This window comes from Malus sylvestris, chromosome 9 (genome assembly GCF_916048215.2).
Source record: "Malus sylvestris chromosome 9, drMalSylv7.2, whole genome shotgun sequence".
Classification (NCBI taxonomy): Eukaryota; Viridiplantae; Streptophyta; class Magnoliopsida; order Rosales; family Rosaceae; genus Malus; species Malus sylvestris.
The window spans coordinates 30,023,246-30,038,186 of record NC_062268.1 but is presented as its reverse complement, the minus strand read 5'-3'; the positions used below and the strand labels follow the sequence as shown (position 1 = coordinate 30,038,186).

Here is a 14,941-nt window from a genome sequence, read left to right as displayed (position 1 = left end):
TTTTTTTCAAAGCAGCAAATAGCAGCTTCAGCTTTTCCTTTTATTTTCAGCTTATTCTCACAGCAGCTTCCAAAATAAGCCCTTTTTTTTCAGTTTACCAAACACAAAAATGACCCTCAGCTTTTTTTCACAGTGGCTTTTTTTAAAATCACCTCAATCCCAAACGGGGCCTTACTCGATAAATTGGGTGTCAATAAAAGAGCATGTGCAATTTCAAAAGGATAAGACTACAAAACCCTAGAGCGAAGAAAATCTCTGCAGTCTGTGCATTCCATGCTGCAAGATGAAACAACTTATGCAATGATTCAGTCAAGATCTAAGCTGATATTCCCCATTTGAAATTTACACACACACACACAAAACTGAGACATAGCAAATGCGATTTACTGGCATAACCCGATTACCAAATACAAGGACAAATCTCAACATCATTAATTCAGACCCCAAACTAAGAAAAAAAGGTAACGAACACAGAATCACAGATACAGAAATCAAATTAAACTGGATGCTATTAGGCCCCTGAATCCCATGCATGCACATTGCACAACATTATTAACACAGAATTTAAATCCAACTTAATCAAATCATTAATGTAATCGTGTTAAATTTAGTCGCTATTTTGCAAGTAAATAACTTCAATTCAAAATTCCAATCTTTGATAATAATATGATTACAAGCCAACAAATTACATGGCCCTATTTGATGGGGCATCAGTAATTTGATTTGTTTCCTGCACAAAGGTAGGTCCAATATTTTTCAATCCCAAACCTTCCAAAAAGTTATTCTAGATCTATAGCATGATTAAAGAGAAACAACTTTTAGTACACACGCTAAGTTAGATATTCAATTATTCATGAGTCATGACACACTAATGTTGTAGGAAATTATTATTATTTTCTAAATGATTATTTCTTTTTCTTTAAAAGACTCTGAATAAAATTGCAAGAAAAGGAAACTAAAACAGTAACATACCTTCATAGAAAAATCATTTCATGTTCCCATATAATGCAGGACTATCTGTGTCCTATATAATGCACATAAGAATGTGGAAGACATGAAATGTGCACTTACTCGACTTGTTACTCATGGAAGATTATATTTTTACAAAAGTACAAATTGTGTGGGTGCAATGGCAAATTTCTCAAGAGGCCACCATTCATGGTTTACCTCGCCCAATCATGTTTAACTTAGTAGTTTTGATAGAAGAACTTTTTAGTAATTCATTGGCGTGCCTCAAGTAATGCAATAAAGTACATGATAAAAACTTGTTTTATTGATTACAGGTGACAATTGTAGATCTGAGTATGCAAAGAAAATGTTTCCAGAATAAGATATAGCAGAATTCATTGCCAACAAGGTCCCTGGCTTACCTTACTGACAAGCCAGCAACACATTCCTAATCCTGAAGTAGCCAGAATTGTAGGAGAGAAGCTAAAACATTCCAGTAATTATACCCCCAACGTTTGTGGATGCATTGGAAGGTAAGTTCTTGGATTATAACCCTCTTTTCTTAGTTCTTGAAGAAGACTGTTGAGCAATGAATATATCTGAGCAGACTCTGGGTGACTCCCATCTGCTGCAACAAACATATGAGTGTTGTTGTTCACCTTAATCCAACTGTACCCAGGAACCTTTTGAACTTCTCTGTTTTTCATCAGAGTTCGAACCTTAAGCACACTCCCCCATTTTCCAGCATCAGCAAGTATATTTGATAAGAGTATATAATAGCCAGAATTTTGATACCTCTTCTGCAAGCTCAACATTGCCATGGAGCCGACACGCTCCAAGCATTGTTCCCCAGACACCAGAATCTGGGGAGAATGGCATGCTCTTTATTGTTTCTAATGCTTCATGTAAATGTCCAGCACGCCCTAACAGATCTACCATGCAAGCATAATGCTCCAACCTAGCTAGGATCCCATATTCCTCAATCATGGAACGGAAGTAGAGAATTCCATCATCAACTGTGCCTGCATGACCACAAGCAGATAATATACCAAGAAAGGTGACATGATCAGGCAAGATCCCATTACCCAACATTTCATGAAAGAGAACAAGAGATTCCTTAAGGCGACCGTGGTTCCCATAAGCAGAAATGATGCTGTTCCATGAAACTTCATTCTTCTCTTCCATCATGTCAAACACACGGCGAGCAAGATCTAAGTTTCCACATTTGGCATACATGTCTATCAGTGCACTCTCAGCAAACAGATCAGAGCTAAATGCATTTCTAATCATGAAACTATGGATCTCTTTCCCGTAATGAAATGCCGGTAAATTTGCACATGCAGATAGCCCAGCCGAAATGCTTACACAGTCTTATTTGACACCTCCCATCCCCATTTGACGAAATAGATCTAACGCCTCTTCTGGTTTGCCATTCTGGGAATGGCTTGTTATCATCGAGTTCCAACAAACAGCATCCCTTTCAGTCAGTCTTTGAAGAACACGATGAGCAAGATCGAGTCTTCCAGATTTTGCATACATGTCTATAAGGGCACTACCCACATAACACCTCCCATCAAACCCATGCTTGAGGATGTTACCATGCACTTCCTTTCCGAATTTCAGAGCAGCCAAACCAGCACAAGCTGGTAAAACACTTGCTACTGTTAGAGAATTTGGTCTCATTTTCTGTTTAAGTAACCATCTAAAAATTTCCAATGCATCACTATTCATCCCATTGAGAACAAACCCTGAAATCATAGCTGTGCACATGACAACATCCGTTCTGGTGCTCTGGTTGAAAATTTTGAATGCCATCTCCACATTCCGACACTTGAAGTATACATCAATAAGTGCTCTTTGCAAAAACACATCCAAGGGCACACAGTGCCTGACAATGTAACCGTGAATTTCCTTACCCTGCTTCATGTTACCTTGTTCAGCAACAGAAGGTAAAAAACTTGCAAATGTGATTGAATCAGGTTTGACACTTGTAGATATCATGTCCTGAAACAAACGTGAAGCCTCAAGCATGAGCCCACTCTGTGTATAACCAGATATCATTCCATTCCATGTCACTAAATCAGTTCGAGGCATCATATCAAACAACTTGCAGGCATCAGAGAAGTACTGGCATTTAGAATACATTGCTAACAATATATTAGCCACTGGAGAATCCGACTCCAACCCACAAGCAACAACGAGCCCATAAAGTTGAGTACCAAAACCAATCATAGCTTCTGAAGCACAAACAGACAAAATGCAAGCGAATGTCACTGCATTTGGCTTAACTTCACTACTTCTCATTTCCAAGAACATTCTAACAGAATTATTTGATTCTCCAATTTTAACATAGCCATGAAGCATAACATTCCATAAAACACAATCTTTGTCAGGCATTTTAACAAATAAGTGCCATGCATCCTGGATACAACCATTGTACATGTCTTTTGCGTTGTGAGAATCATCTTTGTTTAGAAAGCCTCGACATATTTTTTTTTTGTTGTTCTATATACTTGAAGAGTACGACTATGTAGTTGAAACGAAATTCAGTGGAAAGCATGAGCACCAACAGCCCACCTTTATTGGATTACTTTGATGTGTTCTAGCTGCCTCCCTAGTCGCCACGTACACCAAAAATCCAACTCATGATTGTTGCAAGTTCCTATGTATGTCAGCAGAAGCATGTGAAATATCCTCTTATTAAATCGTAAAGTTGAGAATAAAAATCGGCACTGAAAGAAGAGGATAGGAGATACCTGGGTCAGTCGGTCGGAGTGAGAGAGCTGCGAGGCTTGTACCAAGGAAGGAGATGGTTCCCGAAACTCGACAGAAATTTCGGAGATGATGAACAACTGCTGGGCGGTATGCATCCTCATGGTGAGTTAGTGTTGTGGCGGCAAACGACGCCGTTGTCTTCTTCAATTTCATATTTATGGTCTTTTTCCTGGCTGTTAAATAGATACAAATACATAAATAACCCCCAGATTTACCAAAATAAATAAATAAACATATAAAGGTTAACAGGTTTGGGAGAGAGGGGAAGTGATCATCTTCGTATCCTTTCCCCAAGTTCATTTAGACTTTTGAAATTTAATTCAACTCTAAAGTGAATTTTTGTTTGTAACCGTTTGATCAAATTTTAAAAGTTCAGATGGGTAGCTAGACGGATCCGGAGAGGATCCCTTTCCGGAAGAGAGCGGTGATGGCCAGCCCAGGCAGTGGAATTGCCGACGAAGGCGGTGGACGTTCTCCTCTGCCATCTTCACCTCCTTTGCAACTGGCCATACGCATGCAAAATCGCACAAACCTCATTGCCCCAAACCATGGAAGAAAAAATCGATAATATCGGCGAAATATCGCCGATATTATCGTTTTTTAGGAGATCCGATATTTTTTTAACTATCCAAATTATTTTCGTCAAAATATCAGGATATTATCGATAATATCGCAATATTTTCGAAATTATCGATAATATCGCCACTTAATACTAAAAAATACTTAAATATGTTGAGAAAACTCAACACATACTTCACTTGATCATAGCCAAGGAAGAAAATATCGGTAATATCGGAAATATCGGTAGTCCGAAAACACGGAAATATCGATGGAAATATCGGGATAATATCGATATCGATAAAAATTACATGGAAACTACCGAAATTGTAAGAAAAACTTGGAAATTTTTAATGAAACTTTGTAGGATGTTTATTTAGTCAATTATCTATTAGTTTATCATAAAAAATTGGAAGGAAATGCATTGCATGATGGATTTAACTGATTTAAGTTGATTATATAGCGAGCTGGCAAACATTGTGAGTGTAGAAAATATGTAGTAATTAATGGAAGAAGTTTAAACACACCATAATCATTTATATATAATTAATTAGTACAATATTTGGAGGTTTTATTTAGGATATTAAAAAAAAAAGGGAAGTGAATAAAATGATGAAGAATAATGTGCCGAATTTGACACTTTAAATTTCTTACACATAAGAATAAGACTAAACTTTAATTTGGATGCCGATTATGTTTTTTCAAGTTTATATAAAGTAAAAGAATTGAATTTTGGAAGCCAGGAATATGTCAATTGAATTTTGGCCGGCGTGCAAGGTATCAATCTCTTCGTCTCGTCGAGTAGTACAACTTTTCTTTTTGTTTCACTCAATTTCGTTGAGTATTGAAAAAGTTATACTCATTTGAATCTTACCCAGTTTCCGGCGACCTCAGTGGCTTTCGAGGCAATTTCCGGCCAAACCATAAAGAGTCAGACGTCGTGTGAGGTACCATTCTCTTCGAGGGCTACAACTTTCCTTTTTGTTTCACTCAATTTCGTTGCGTATTGAAAAAGTTATACTCATTTGAATCTTACCCAATTTCCGGCGACCTCAGTGGCTTTCGAGGCAATTTACGGCCAAACCACCCGAGTTGGCCGGCGTGCAAGGTATCAATCTCTTCGTCTCGTCGAGTAGTACAACTTTCCTTTTTGTTTCACTCAATTTCGTTGAGTATTAAAAAAGTTATACTCATTTGAATCTTACCCAGTTTCCGGCGATCTCAGTGACTTTCGAGGCATTTTCCGGCCAAACCACGATGATTCAGACATCGTTTGAGGTACCATTCTCTTCGTCTCTTCGAGGGCTACAACTTTCGTTTTTGTCTTGCTTGATTTCCTTGAGTTTTGACAAAGTTATGGCCGTTTAAAGTGGGTGTAAATTTTCAGCCGAAATTCTGATTTTCTCCTATTGGTAAAGTCCCACATCGCCCATGCTTGCTCACTGCCCTCGCAATTTGTCCTATAAAACCCACATTCCCCTGCTCAGTAAGCCATATCTTATTCGCCCTTTGGGCTATCTTCGAGGGCTACAACTTTCGTTTTTGTCTTGCTTGATTTCGTTGAGTTTTGACAAAGTTATGGCCGTTTAAAGTGGGTGTAAATTTTCGGGCGAAATTCTGATTTTCTCCTATTGGGAGAGTCCCACATCGCCCATGCTTGCTCACTGCCCTCGCAATTTGTCCTATAAAACCCACATTCCCCTGCTCAGTAAGCCATATCTTGTTCGCCCTTTGGATATGGCTTACTGAGCAGGGGAATGTGGGTTTTATAGGACAAATTGCGAGGGCAGTGAGCAAGCATGGGCGATGTGGGACTCTCCCAATAGGAGAAAATCAGAATTTCGGCCTAAAATTTACACCCACTTTAAACGGCCATAACTTTGTCAAACTCAACGAAATCAAGCAAGACAAAAACGAAAGTTGTAGCCCTCGAAGAGACGAAGAGAATGGTACCTCACAGGACGTCTGAATCGTCGTGGTTTGGCCGGAAAATGCCTCGAAAGTCACTGAGATCGCCGGAAACTGGGTAAGATTCAAATGAGTATAACTTTTTTAATACTCAACGAAATTGAGTGAAACAAAAAGGAAAGTTGTACTACTCGACGAGACGAAGAGATTGATACCTTGAACGCCGGCCAACTCGCCGTGGTTTGGCCGGAAATTGCCTCGAAAGCCACTGAGGTCGCCGGAAATTGGGTAAGATTCAAATGAGTATAACTTTTTCAATACGCAACGAAATTGAGTGAAACAAAAAGGAAAGTTGTAGCCTCGAAGAGACGAAGAGAATGGTATCTCACACGACGTCTGACTTTTTGTGGTTTGGCCGGAAATTTCCTCGAAAGCCACTGAGGTCGCCGGAAACTGGGTAAGATTCAAATGAGTATAACTTTTTCAATACTCAACGAAATTGAGTGAAACAAAAAGGAAAGTTGTACTACTCGACGAGACAAAGAGATTGATACCTTGCACGCCGGCCAAAATTCAATTGACACACTCCTGGCTTCCAAAATTCAATTCTTTTACTTTATATAAACTTGAAAAAACATAATCGGCATCCAAATTAAAGTTTAATCTTATTCTTATGTGTAAGAAATTTAAAGTGTCAAATTCGGCACATTATTCTTCATCATTTTATTCACTTCCCTTTTTTTTTTTTAATATCCTAAATAAAACCTCCAAATATTGTACTAATTAATTATATATAAATGATTATGGTGTGTTTAAACTTCTTTCATTAATTACTACATATTTTCTACACTCACAATGTTTGCCAGCTCGCTATATAATCAACTTAAATCAGTTAAATCCATCATGCAATGCATTTCCTTCCAATTTTTTGTGATAAACTAATAGATAATTGACTAAATAAACATCCTACAAAGTTTCATTAAAAATTTCCAAGTGTTTCTTACAATTTCCGAGGTTTCCATGTAATTTTTATCGATATCGATATTATCCCAATATTTCCATCGATATTTCCGTGTTTTCGGACTACCGATATTTCCGATATTTTCTTCCTTGCCCCAAACACACAAAAACTCAATCGTCTATAACTTTTGTATTCAAATTCTACCAGAAAAATATATAAAAATTTGAAACGACGCCTGAGAGATTCGAACTCTCGCGGGGAAACCCCATGTACTTAGCAGGCACACGCCTTAACCACTCGGCCAAAGCGTCATTTGTTAATCCCATCCTCATTTTACTTAAATAAACAACAAAGTTTCCGCTAGCCATTTATATTTGGGAATCCGATGCTCTCCAGCGACGAAAACCTGAACAAACCAATCGGTTTGGAGGAAGAGAAACAGAATGATAGAATGTCAGTGGCAACTGTGGCATCCTGCAACTGTATACCCTGCAGCACCTGAAAAACTCATTGGATTTGGAGGACATGTTTCCAATCCCCTAACTTCCTCTCTTTCTCCCCTAACTTCCTCTCTTTCTCCCCATACTTCTCTCTCTTGCACCAAGTTCAAATCCACCAGCTTCTTATGCAGTTCCAAACATTGTTTCAAGTGCTTTTGTGACAAAACTGAAAGCACCCATGAACCCTCTTCCCAGGTAAATTTCGCTTTCGAGTCTCCGAGATTTAGTATGTTCAGTCAAATGGGGGTGAAATGTATGTTTTTGGGGTTCCTTGTTGCATTGCACCTGAGTTCGAATCCGCCCCGTGTAGATTATAGTAGTTTAGAATACCGCTTTATCAAAAACATGAAATGGGATTCTTTGTGATTGTAAATTGTAGGGGTTTTCGGCACTGGCAGCAGATGCTCCATGGGACTATGGAACTGTGTGGAGCACTATGGCTTTCTATATGTTCAGTTTGCACATCCCTCTGAGTTTTGGATGGTTGTCTGTGGTTGCTCATCTGTTGCATGAACCTGTACCTGATCCACAGACAGAGGTGAGCCTGTTCATTTATTTTTTGTTATCAACGTTGACAAGTAATGGCCTTGACAGTATTTGATTCTTGCAAGAATGGGAATTGTGTAGGGAAATTATAGATCTTGTTTTTCGGAGAGTACTTGGCTCATTGCATTCCTTCGTATACAGAAATCACGGTTTGACACTTGCGCAGAAACATTTTTGTTAATGAATCATTTGTCTATATGTATTAGATTGTGATTTACAAGTAAAAGTGTGCACAAAGCCAGTCAATGTTCTTTCCCTTTTCATGATTTAGCATTTTAGTGTAGGTGTAGTCTGTTAGGGGTTGGATATAAAAATTGTTCAACTTTCTGCTTTGATATGGATTGGCATATGCTGTGAATAGAGGATGATGAAGATGAACCATTGCGTAATCAATTAGCTTATCCTTTCAGCTGTTTGCATCAACCTATGCTTCATTTTGTTTCAAGGGAGCATGGCTATGAAAGCACATGGAATTGTTTGCAATTCTCAATTTTAAGAACCTTGATTTTGCTTTTGTAAGTATGCAGTTTGCACACCGTTGATTGATCTTTTATTTTTTTTGGTAGTGCAGGCAATATCATTGCTTGGAGCTCAAACTCTAGAGCTCATTGCAGCTCTGCTGCTTCTGCAGAGTACTGCCAAGCCACAATATAAGTTTGTGAATTTCTTCAAAGCTAACAAACTATCAAAAGAGAGGAGCTGGCTGTTGGCATCTGTCGTAGGATTTGGGTTTCTGTTCATGTTGGTTTTCCTAACTTCCTTCCTTGCTGATAGAGTCGTTGGCCCCAAGGTTGGCATGATAAACGTATTACTTGTCTGCCTTCGTTTTCTGGTTTTTCTTGTTATATTTAATGAACCAAAGGTAAGCTTCCCAAAAACAAGACCGCAATCAGAAACCTGGACACATATATTTTGTTACATGGCCTGATGGCTTGGTAAAAACATGTTTCAGATAATGAGATGTCATATTTCGGCATTTTTTATGTTGGCTGATGTTAGGTAGCGGCGAATGATAACAGAAGAATGGATTTAATTGACTCATTGCTCATGATAATAAACAAAATAAGCCAAAGATAACTTTGACAGATTCTGACAAATATCTTAGCCTAGCTTTCGCCCTACAGCCATCGAAGTATCTTTACTATCTGAATGATCCAATGGTCCATATTGCTTTTGAACAGTGGCTGAGATTACTCTTTAATTGGCTGTGGTTTGATTTTAACTAGTTTGGGTCATATAGGGCTTGTATGATTAGAAATAGGACTTGGTACTAAGTTAAAATGATTTCAAAACTGCATCAGACAAGTCAAATATGTTTCCGTTGTCAAATTCTTATTACATATCATTCATGTTTCTCTAAACGAGTAGATCAGTGGTTTAACAATGTTTTGGAAATGCTGTTCTCTTTCAAGTAACTTATTTTACACTGTGTCATTGCAGGATATAAACAACCCCGTTCTGAAGGAAATCTTGTTGAGCAGCAACATCTCACAAGCTGCTTGTGTCCTCGTATACTGCTTTATCACTCCCGTGCTGGAAGAAACTGTTTACAGAGGATTTTTATTGGCGTCAATGTTGTCCACTACGAAATGGCAGTCAGCAGTTTTGATAAGCTCAGCTATTTTTAGTGCGGCACACTTATCTGGTGAGAACTTCTTACAGTTGTTCGTCATTGGATGTGTACTTGGATGCTCCTATTGTTGGACTGGAAACTTGAGCTCTCCCATTTTAATACACTCTCTGTACAATGCCATGACCTTAATGATAACATTCTTGTCCTGAGCTCTCGCTCGATTTCATAACCATTGTAATTAACTCACTATATTTCAAACTTTCAGTTTCAAGAACATAAACCGGTACAAAACTCTTCCAAGATTTTGTTTTCCGTTCTCTTTTTCTTCGTCTCTTCAAGATTTAGCATTCAACTCTTCCAGTCCACTTGTTTATGTTGAATGATTTTGTTGGATATACACGTCAAGTGTCCAGCATTCCCATCCTGGGCAGGGATCTACCCTCATCGGGAACTGTTGGCCGCTTTGGATCAGCTTCTAACGTGAAATTCTTTTCTGCTGCAAGTATTTTCCCAACAAGATTGGATTCGCACTCACAAAGAAGATGTTGTACAAGAGGAGCATTCTTGCTTTCTAAACACGATACTATTAGTGTTTTTCTTAATTTTGTAAACCCATTTACTTCCTATGATAAACCATGTTCCTTTGAGTTTTTAGAAGCATCATGTTCATGGCCTTCTGCTAATAAGGACTAGCAGCTGCTTGTCTAAAAGTTTTAGGTTCCTCAGACTCACATATCTCATATAAAAATGACATCAATCAAGTGATGACGGGATTAAGGAAGCATCTATTTAAATCATATTTTGTAAACCATATGATATAATTGTTGACGATTGGATTATGATTTAAGTGTTGATTAACGTGCTTCTATTCATTGGAAATATTGACTGAATTGACTGTAAATTATAAAATCTTACAATTTCTATCCCCTCTAACGAAGATACTAATCATACGGCAATAGCAGTAACTCCTGAATCTAAAGCCACTTGGCATTCCAATCCAGTTCCAACAATGCATTTTTCAGACCGAGAAACACATCACATGGTTTACAAATTTGATCTAAAAAGTTGATCTACCTAACATTACCCGAAGCAAAAGTTCTATTCATCAATATTCAAGTGACATCCGAAAAGCAGTTATAGGTCCCTTTAATTTGAAGCTGTTATGATGAAGTTTCAATGGGGCCATGGTGATTTCAACAAGTCACAATTATGTGCTGCAACAGAAATGAAGTTTGAAGGAGTCATCATATTCTTCGTATCTGTATTTGCCAACCTCTCTGTTTGCCATCTAAACTGAATATTGTAAAGCTTATTTTTTATTTTAAACCACTGACCTAAAGGCTAAAGATAAGGTTCTCTGCTAGTATACTTTATTGGCCCATTTTTCAACCAAAACAAACAAAATTATACCAATTGTCAAAAGTTATGTCATATGATCTAATTGGTTTACGATCAGATTTCAATAATAATACGGAGATTTTAAATTCTGGATTAAACAGCATACCCATTTCATATAAATTTCGAAAGTCGTGATCCCATATGAAAAAATAAAGTTTTCAATTTGGATTGACAAGTGATTTTAGAGTGCATTTGTTTTACTTCACTAGATTTTACTAAATTGAACTAATTTTAGTGTAGTCATGTGTTTGTTACACACCTCGACTAAGGGGCTTGTTAAACAATCTTAGCGAGACCCCTGCAAACCAAAGGACTACTAAGACTCTTATCTCTCTCATCGTCCTACTTGACCAATCCAGCGTCACCCACCACTCCCTGCCACATCCTCATTATGCTTGATGACCTCGCCAGAAGATCCCATCGACCACCGCTGCGTCCTCATAAATATCTCACGGCTTCCTCTTCCACTTCCTCTTCCTTCTTTTCTTCTATTTAACTTAATTTTTTTACGAATTTTTTAAACCACAAAGTATATATATCGTCACTTAGTACAACAATTTAGTAGTGTTCTTTTTTATACATAGGTTTTAGGTTCAAATCTGTTAAATAATAAATGTTGACATGGTTTAATCGTAATCACATAATATAAGAAGGTATGAGAAGGGTATGGAATGGGGAGGACAGACAATCCAAGTCCTTAAATATATCATTGTATTTAAATAATAATATACTTATTTTGTCGATTATTGTGTTACGAATCTATGATTATTTTATGGAATTCGAAGTATTAAAAGGCTCAACCAGTCCCATTTGGTTTGGTTATGCTTATCCAGATGGTTGTTTAGGGACTGGCTGTGTGCTGGTGGTTCAGTTAACAATTCACATGGAATATTCAATCCTACCTAACACTCAATGTTAAAGATAATTTATCCGTTAATTTTGATTTCTTTCAACAACTGCCGCTATTTTCTTCTTTGTAATTCTGCTGCAGCTTCTTCTATTTTTCTTCTTCTTTCTTCTCGTCGATTCTGCGGTGTTTTTTCCTCAATTCTCCTCTGCGGTTCTACTCGGTCAATCACGACTACGATCCCGACGACGCTATCGTCTTCTCCGACATCCGCCCCCTTCTCAACTATCCCGCAATCACGAGGCGGAGGATCCAAGGCTGCTGCTGCCATCGCAGCCCCTTCTCAGTTTGATAGTCTTCTAGCTGTTCGATTTTCTTTTGAACGAACCAGATTGATGCATCCTGAGAATCCGCACAAAAGTGATTTGGAGAGAATCCTGTTCCAATTTTTAGAACCACAACTATGGTTCCACCATTTTCGACAAAAAACAAAAAAAAAAAAAATGGTTCCACCATTATAATAAAGAATACGAATCCCTAAATAGTAAAATGATTACAATTAAAATAAGGCCATCTCCAACCGAAGGCTGGCCAGAGGGCTCGTTTGAGCCCTCTAGCCCTCCAAGATTCTCCAAGATATTAATATTTTAATGAACAGTACAGGGCCATATTTGCCTCCGTCTCCAACCGAGGGCCAAATGGCTCGTTTTAGCCCTGTCACAAAAAACCGTCTCCAACCGAGGGTCAAAGGGCCATAAGGCCAAACATAATTTATTATTTAAAAACTACAATTTAATGTTATATAAATGGCCTAGGAAGTTATACGAAAAAAATAGAATTGAAAAAAAATATGAAACAAATTTTGTGAAATAAAAGTTATAGGAAAAAAATATGAAACAAAATTTGATTCATATGAAAAGGAAAAAAAAAAGGGGAAAAAAAGAAGTTTACATTCATTAAAAAAAAAAAAAAAAAGAAGTTTAAATTCATTAAAAAAAAAAAAAAAAAAAGAGGCCTAATAATACAACGGCTACTAGCTGTTATATTAAAAAACATTTCAAACTATTAGTGTGGGTTATAATCGACACTAATAGTAGAACTATTAAAAAAAAAAGAATTTCTTTAATGCTGTCGGCTATAACCGACAGCAATAGGAAATCATTAAAAAAAAAATAGCCAGCCCGGGGCTGGCTAGCTGGCCGAAAGCAGCCAGCCCTCCAGCCCTCTCCGATCCCGTGGGGCTCTCCCAGATTCCAGAGCCCTCTGGCCTAGCCCTCGGTTGGAGACGGTTTTAGGGCTATTTTCGGCCCTCTGGCCCTCTGGAACCTTCGGTTGGAGATGGCCTAAGGTGAAGGGTTTTAGACCCAATTGGAAAATGATCCTCTCCAGATCCTCTTTGTGAGGATTCAGGGATCCATCAATTACGATCGTTCATTCTACATCGTACAGTCAGTTTTCATTATATACTATTTAAATTCAATTTTAATCATCCGGATCCCCATAAAAATGATCGGTAGAGGATCCTTTTCCGACCCAATTATGCATATGTAAAACAAAAATTAGAAACACCTAGAAGGAGAAAATCTGCTAAAGTCAAAAGAGAAATTTTTCCTTGTCCTCGCAGGTACAGCACGTATTATTATTTAAATGATGAAATTTTTTTTTTTATGTTATTAATTTTTAAACATAAAAATCTTGTTATTTCTATAAAGATGATGTACCACTTTGTATTTCGGACATGTTGAAAAATCTTTCCAAGTCAATGAGTGGTCCCAAGAAAATTGAGTGGGCCCAAAGTATGTGTCCACATTTCAAATGTCCAATAAAATTTAAAAACCACAGATGTCACATGCCAGCCCATCCTTATTCTTATCCCGCAATTAACTTCGGCTAATCACGCATGACACGATCAAACCGTTCCCACCCCGTTGGATTTCCGCCACGTGTGAGTGTGAGTTGGCCTACGCGGCTCCCATTTTAAAAGACGCGACCGCATCCACCACACAACAACAGCAGCTCCTCTTCCACCAGCAGCAGCGCCATAATTCTCCCGATAAAACCCCCCACACCAACCCCACTCTCTACTCTCTTTCTGCTCTCTTTCTCTCTCCAAAACTTTTGGTGGTTTCTCTCTCTAGAAAGCAGAAACAAATAATGGCAGGGTTTGAGAACCAGGTGAGGCAGAGGGCCAGGGAGCTGAAACACTTAGTGAAGAAAGGAGTGAGGATCGTTGGAAATTCGTGCAAGAAAGGCTGGTTCAAGATTAAGCACATCAGAGGCTGATGGATCTCAATCTTTTTTATTTCTATTTACGAGATTAATACTGATGATTATATCAGTCTTTAACTTTTCCATTTGTAGGACTTGATTTTGATGTAAACAAGATCTGAATCTTTTCTTTTCTTTTCTTTTCTTTTTTTTGGGTTGTTTTCTTGGATTTGGTGGTTTTTTGGTTTTGTATTGTTTTCTATAATTTGGATTTTATATATGAATTTCGTCTTTTGAATGGTTGAATCTCTTCGATTGGGGCTTATATTATGTTGAGATGTTATTAATTTTTATGGTTAGTTGTTGATGTAGAATTTTTCAGTCTGCTTTGCCAAACATTTTTATAGAAAAATGAAAAATTCCCTCAATTAATGGGTCGTCCGCAGCACGATTCGTTTAATTTGGTAAGAAAAGTAGATGCATGGGATGGGGGTGTTTGGCAGCTGAAGCTGATTAATTTCACGAAACTTCACAAGAATAACACATAGTTAGCCTAATTGATGCATACCTTGAAAAAGTGGAAGGTGTCTAGGCGGGCACTTAAGCAAATCTAGCGTCGTTTTTTATTGTTAATTGCGTAAGATTAATTGTGCCAGTAGCCAGCAGCCTAGCGTTTAGTTAAGGCTTAGTCAGCTCTAGACGGGGACATTTAGACTAAC

General features: G+C 37.9%; 2 protein-coding genes and 1 non-coding gene across 5 annotated transcripts; 1 reads left to right on the top strand and 2 right to left on the bottom strand.

Moving 5' to 3' along the window:
- Positions 1 to 1,137: 1,137 nt before the first annotated feature.
- LOC126634198 (pentatricopeptide repeat-containing protein At4g21300-like) lies at positions 1,138 to 4,031 on the bottom strand. Its single transcript, XM_050304688.1, is given in 3 exon segments — positions 1,138 to 1,737; positions 1,739 to 3,610; positions 3,705 to 4,031. Coding segments are annotated over 2 exon segments (1,941 nt in total). The 5' UTR covers positions 3,391 to 3,610; positions 3,705 to 4,031; the 3' UTR covers positions 1,138 to 1,448.
- Positions 4,032 to 7,379: 3,348 nt separating this feature from the next.
- On the bottom strand, positions 7,380 to 7,461 carry TRNAS-GCU (transfer RNA serine (anticodon GCU)). The gene has a single exon. It is a non-coding gene; the product is annotated as a tRNA-Ser (tRNA).
- Positions 7,462 to 7,535: 74 nt separating this feature from the next.
- Positions 7,536 to 10,426, top strand: LOC126633737 (uncharacterized). 3 transcript variants are annotated; one of them, XM_050304308.1, is made up of 5 exons: positions 7,536 to 7,845; positions 8,030 to 8,188; positions 8,768 to 8,986; positions 9,637 to 9,841; positions 10,273 to 10,426. In XM_050304308.1, the coding sequence occupies exons 1-5, from the start codon at positions 7,594 to 7,596 to the stop codon at positions 10,377 to 10,379; spliced, it is 942 nt and encodes a 313-aa protein (XP_050160265.1). In that variant the 5' UTR covers positions 7,536 to 7,593; the 3' UTR covers positions 10,380 to 10,426. The 3 variants fall into 3 exon arrangements, with proteins under 3 accessions (XP_050160265.1, XP_050160266.1, XP_050160264.1); XM_050304309.1 differs by lacking the exon at positions 10,273 to 10,426 and adding an exon at positions 10,035 to 10,090; XM_050304307.1 differs by lacking the exon at positions 10,273 to 10,426 and having other exon boundaries at positions 7,537 to 7,845; positions 9,637 to 10,049.
- Positions 10,427 to 14,941: the final 4,515 nt, after the last annotated feature.

Excerpts from the sequence above, each read along its gene's own strand:
- LOC126633737 (XM_050304307.1), top strand. The coding sequence starts at position 7,594 with ATGATAGAATGTCAGTGGCAACTGTGGCATCCTGCAACTGTATACCCT. Across the intron at positions 7,846-8,029 it reads CCCATGAACCCTCTTCCCAG|GGGTTTTCGGCACTGGCAGC; the intron begins GTAAATTTCGCT and ends TGTAAATTGTAG. Across the intron at positions 8,189-8,767 it reads TACCTGATCCACAGACAGAG|GCAATATCATTGCTTGGAGC; the intron begins GTGAGCCTGTTC and ends TTGGTAGTGCAG.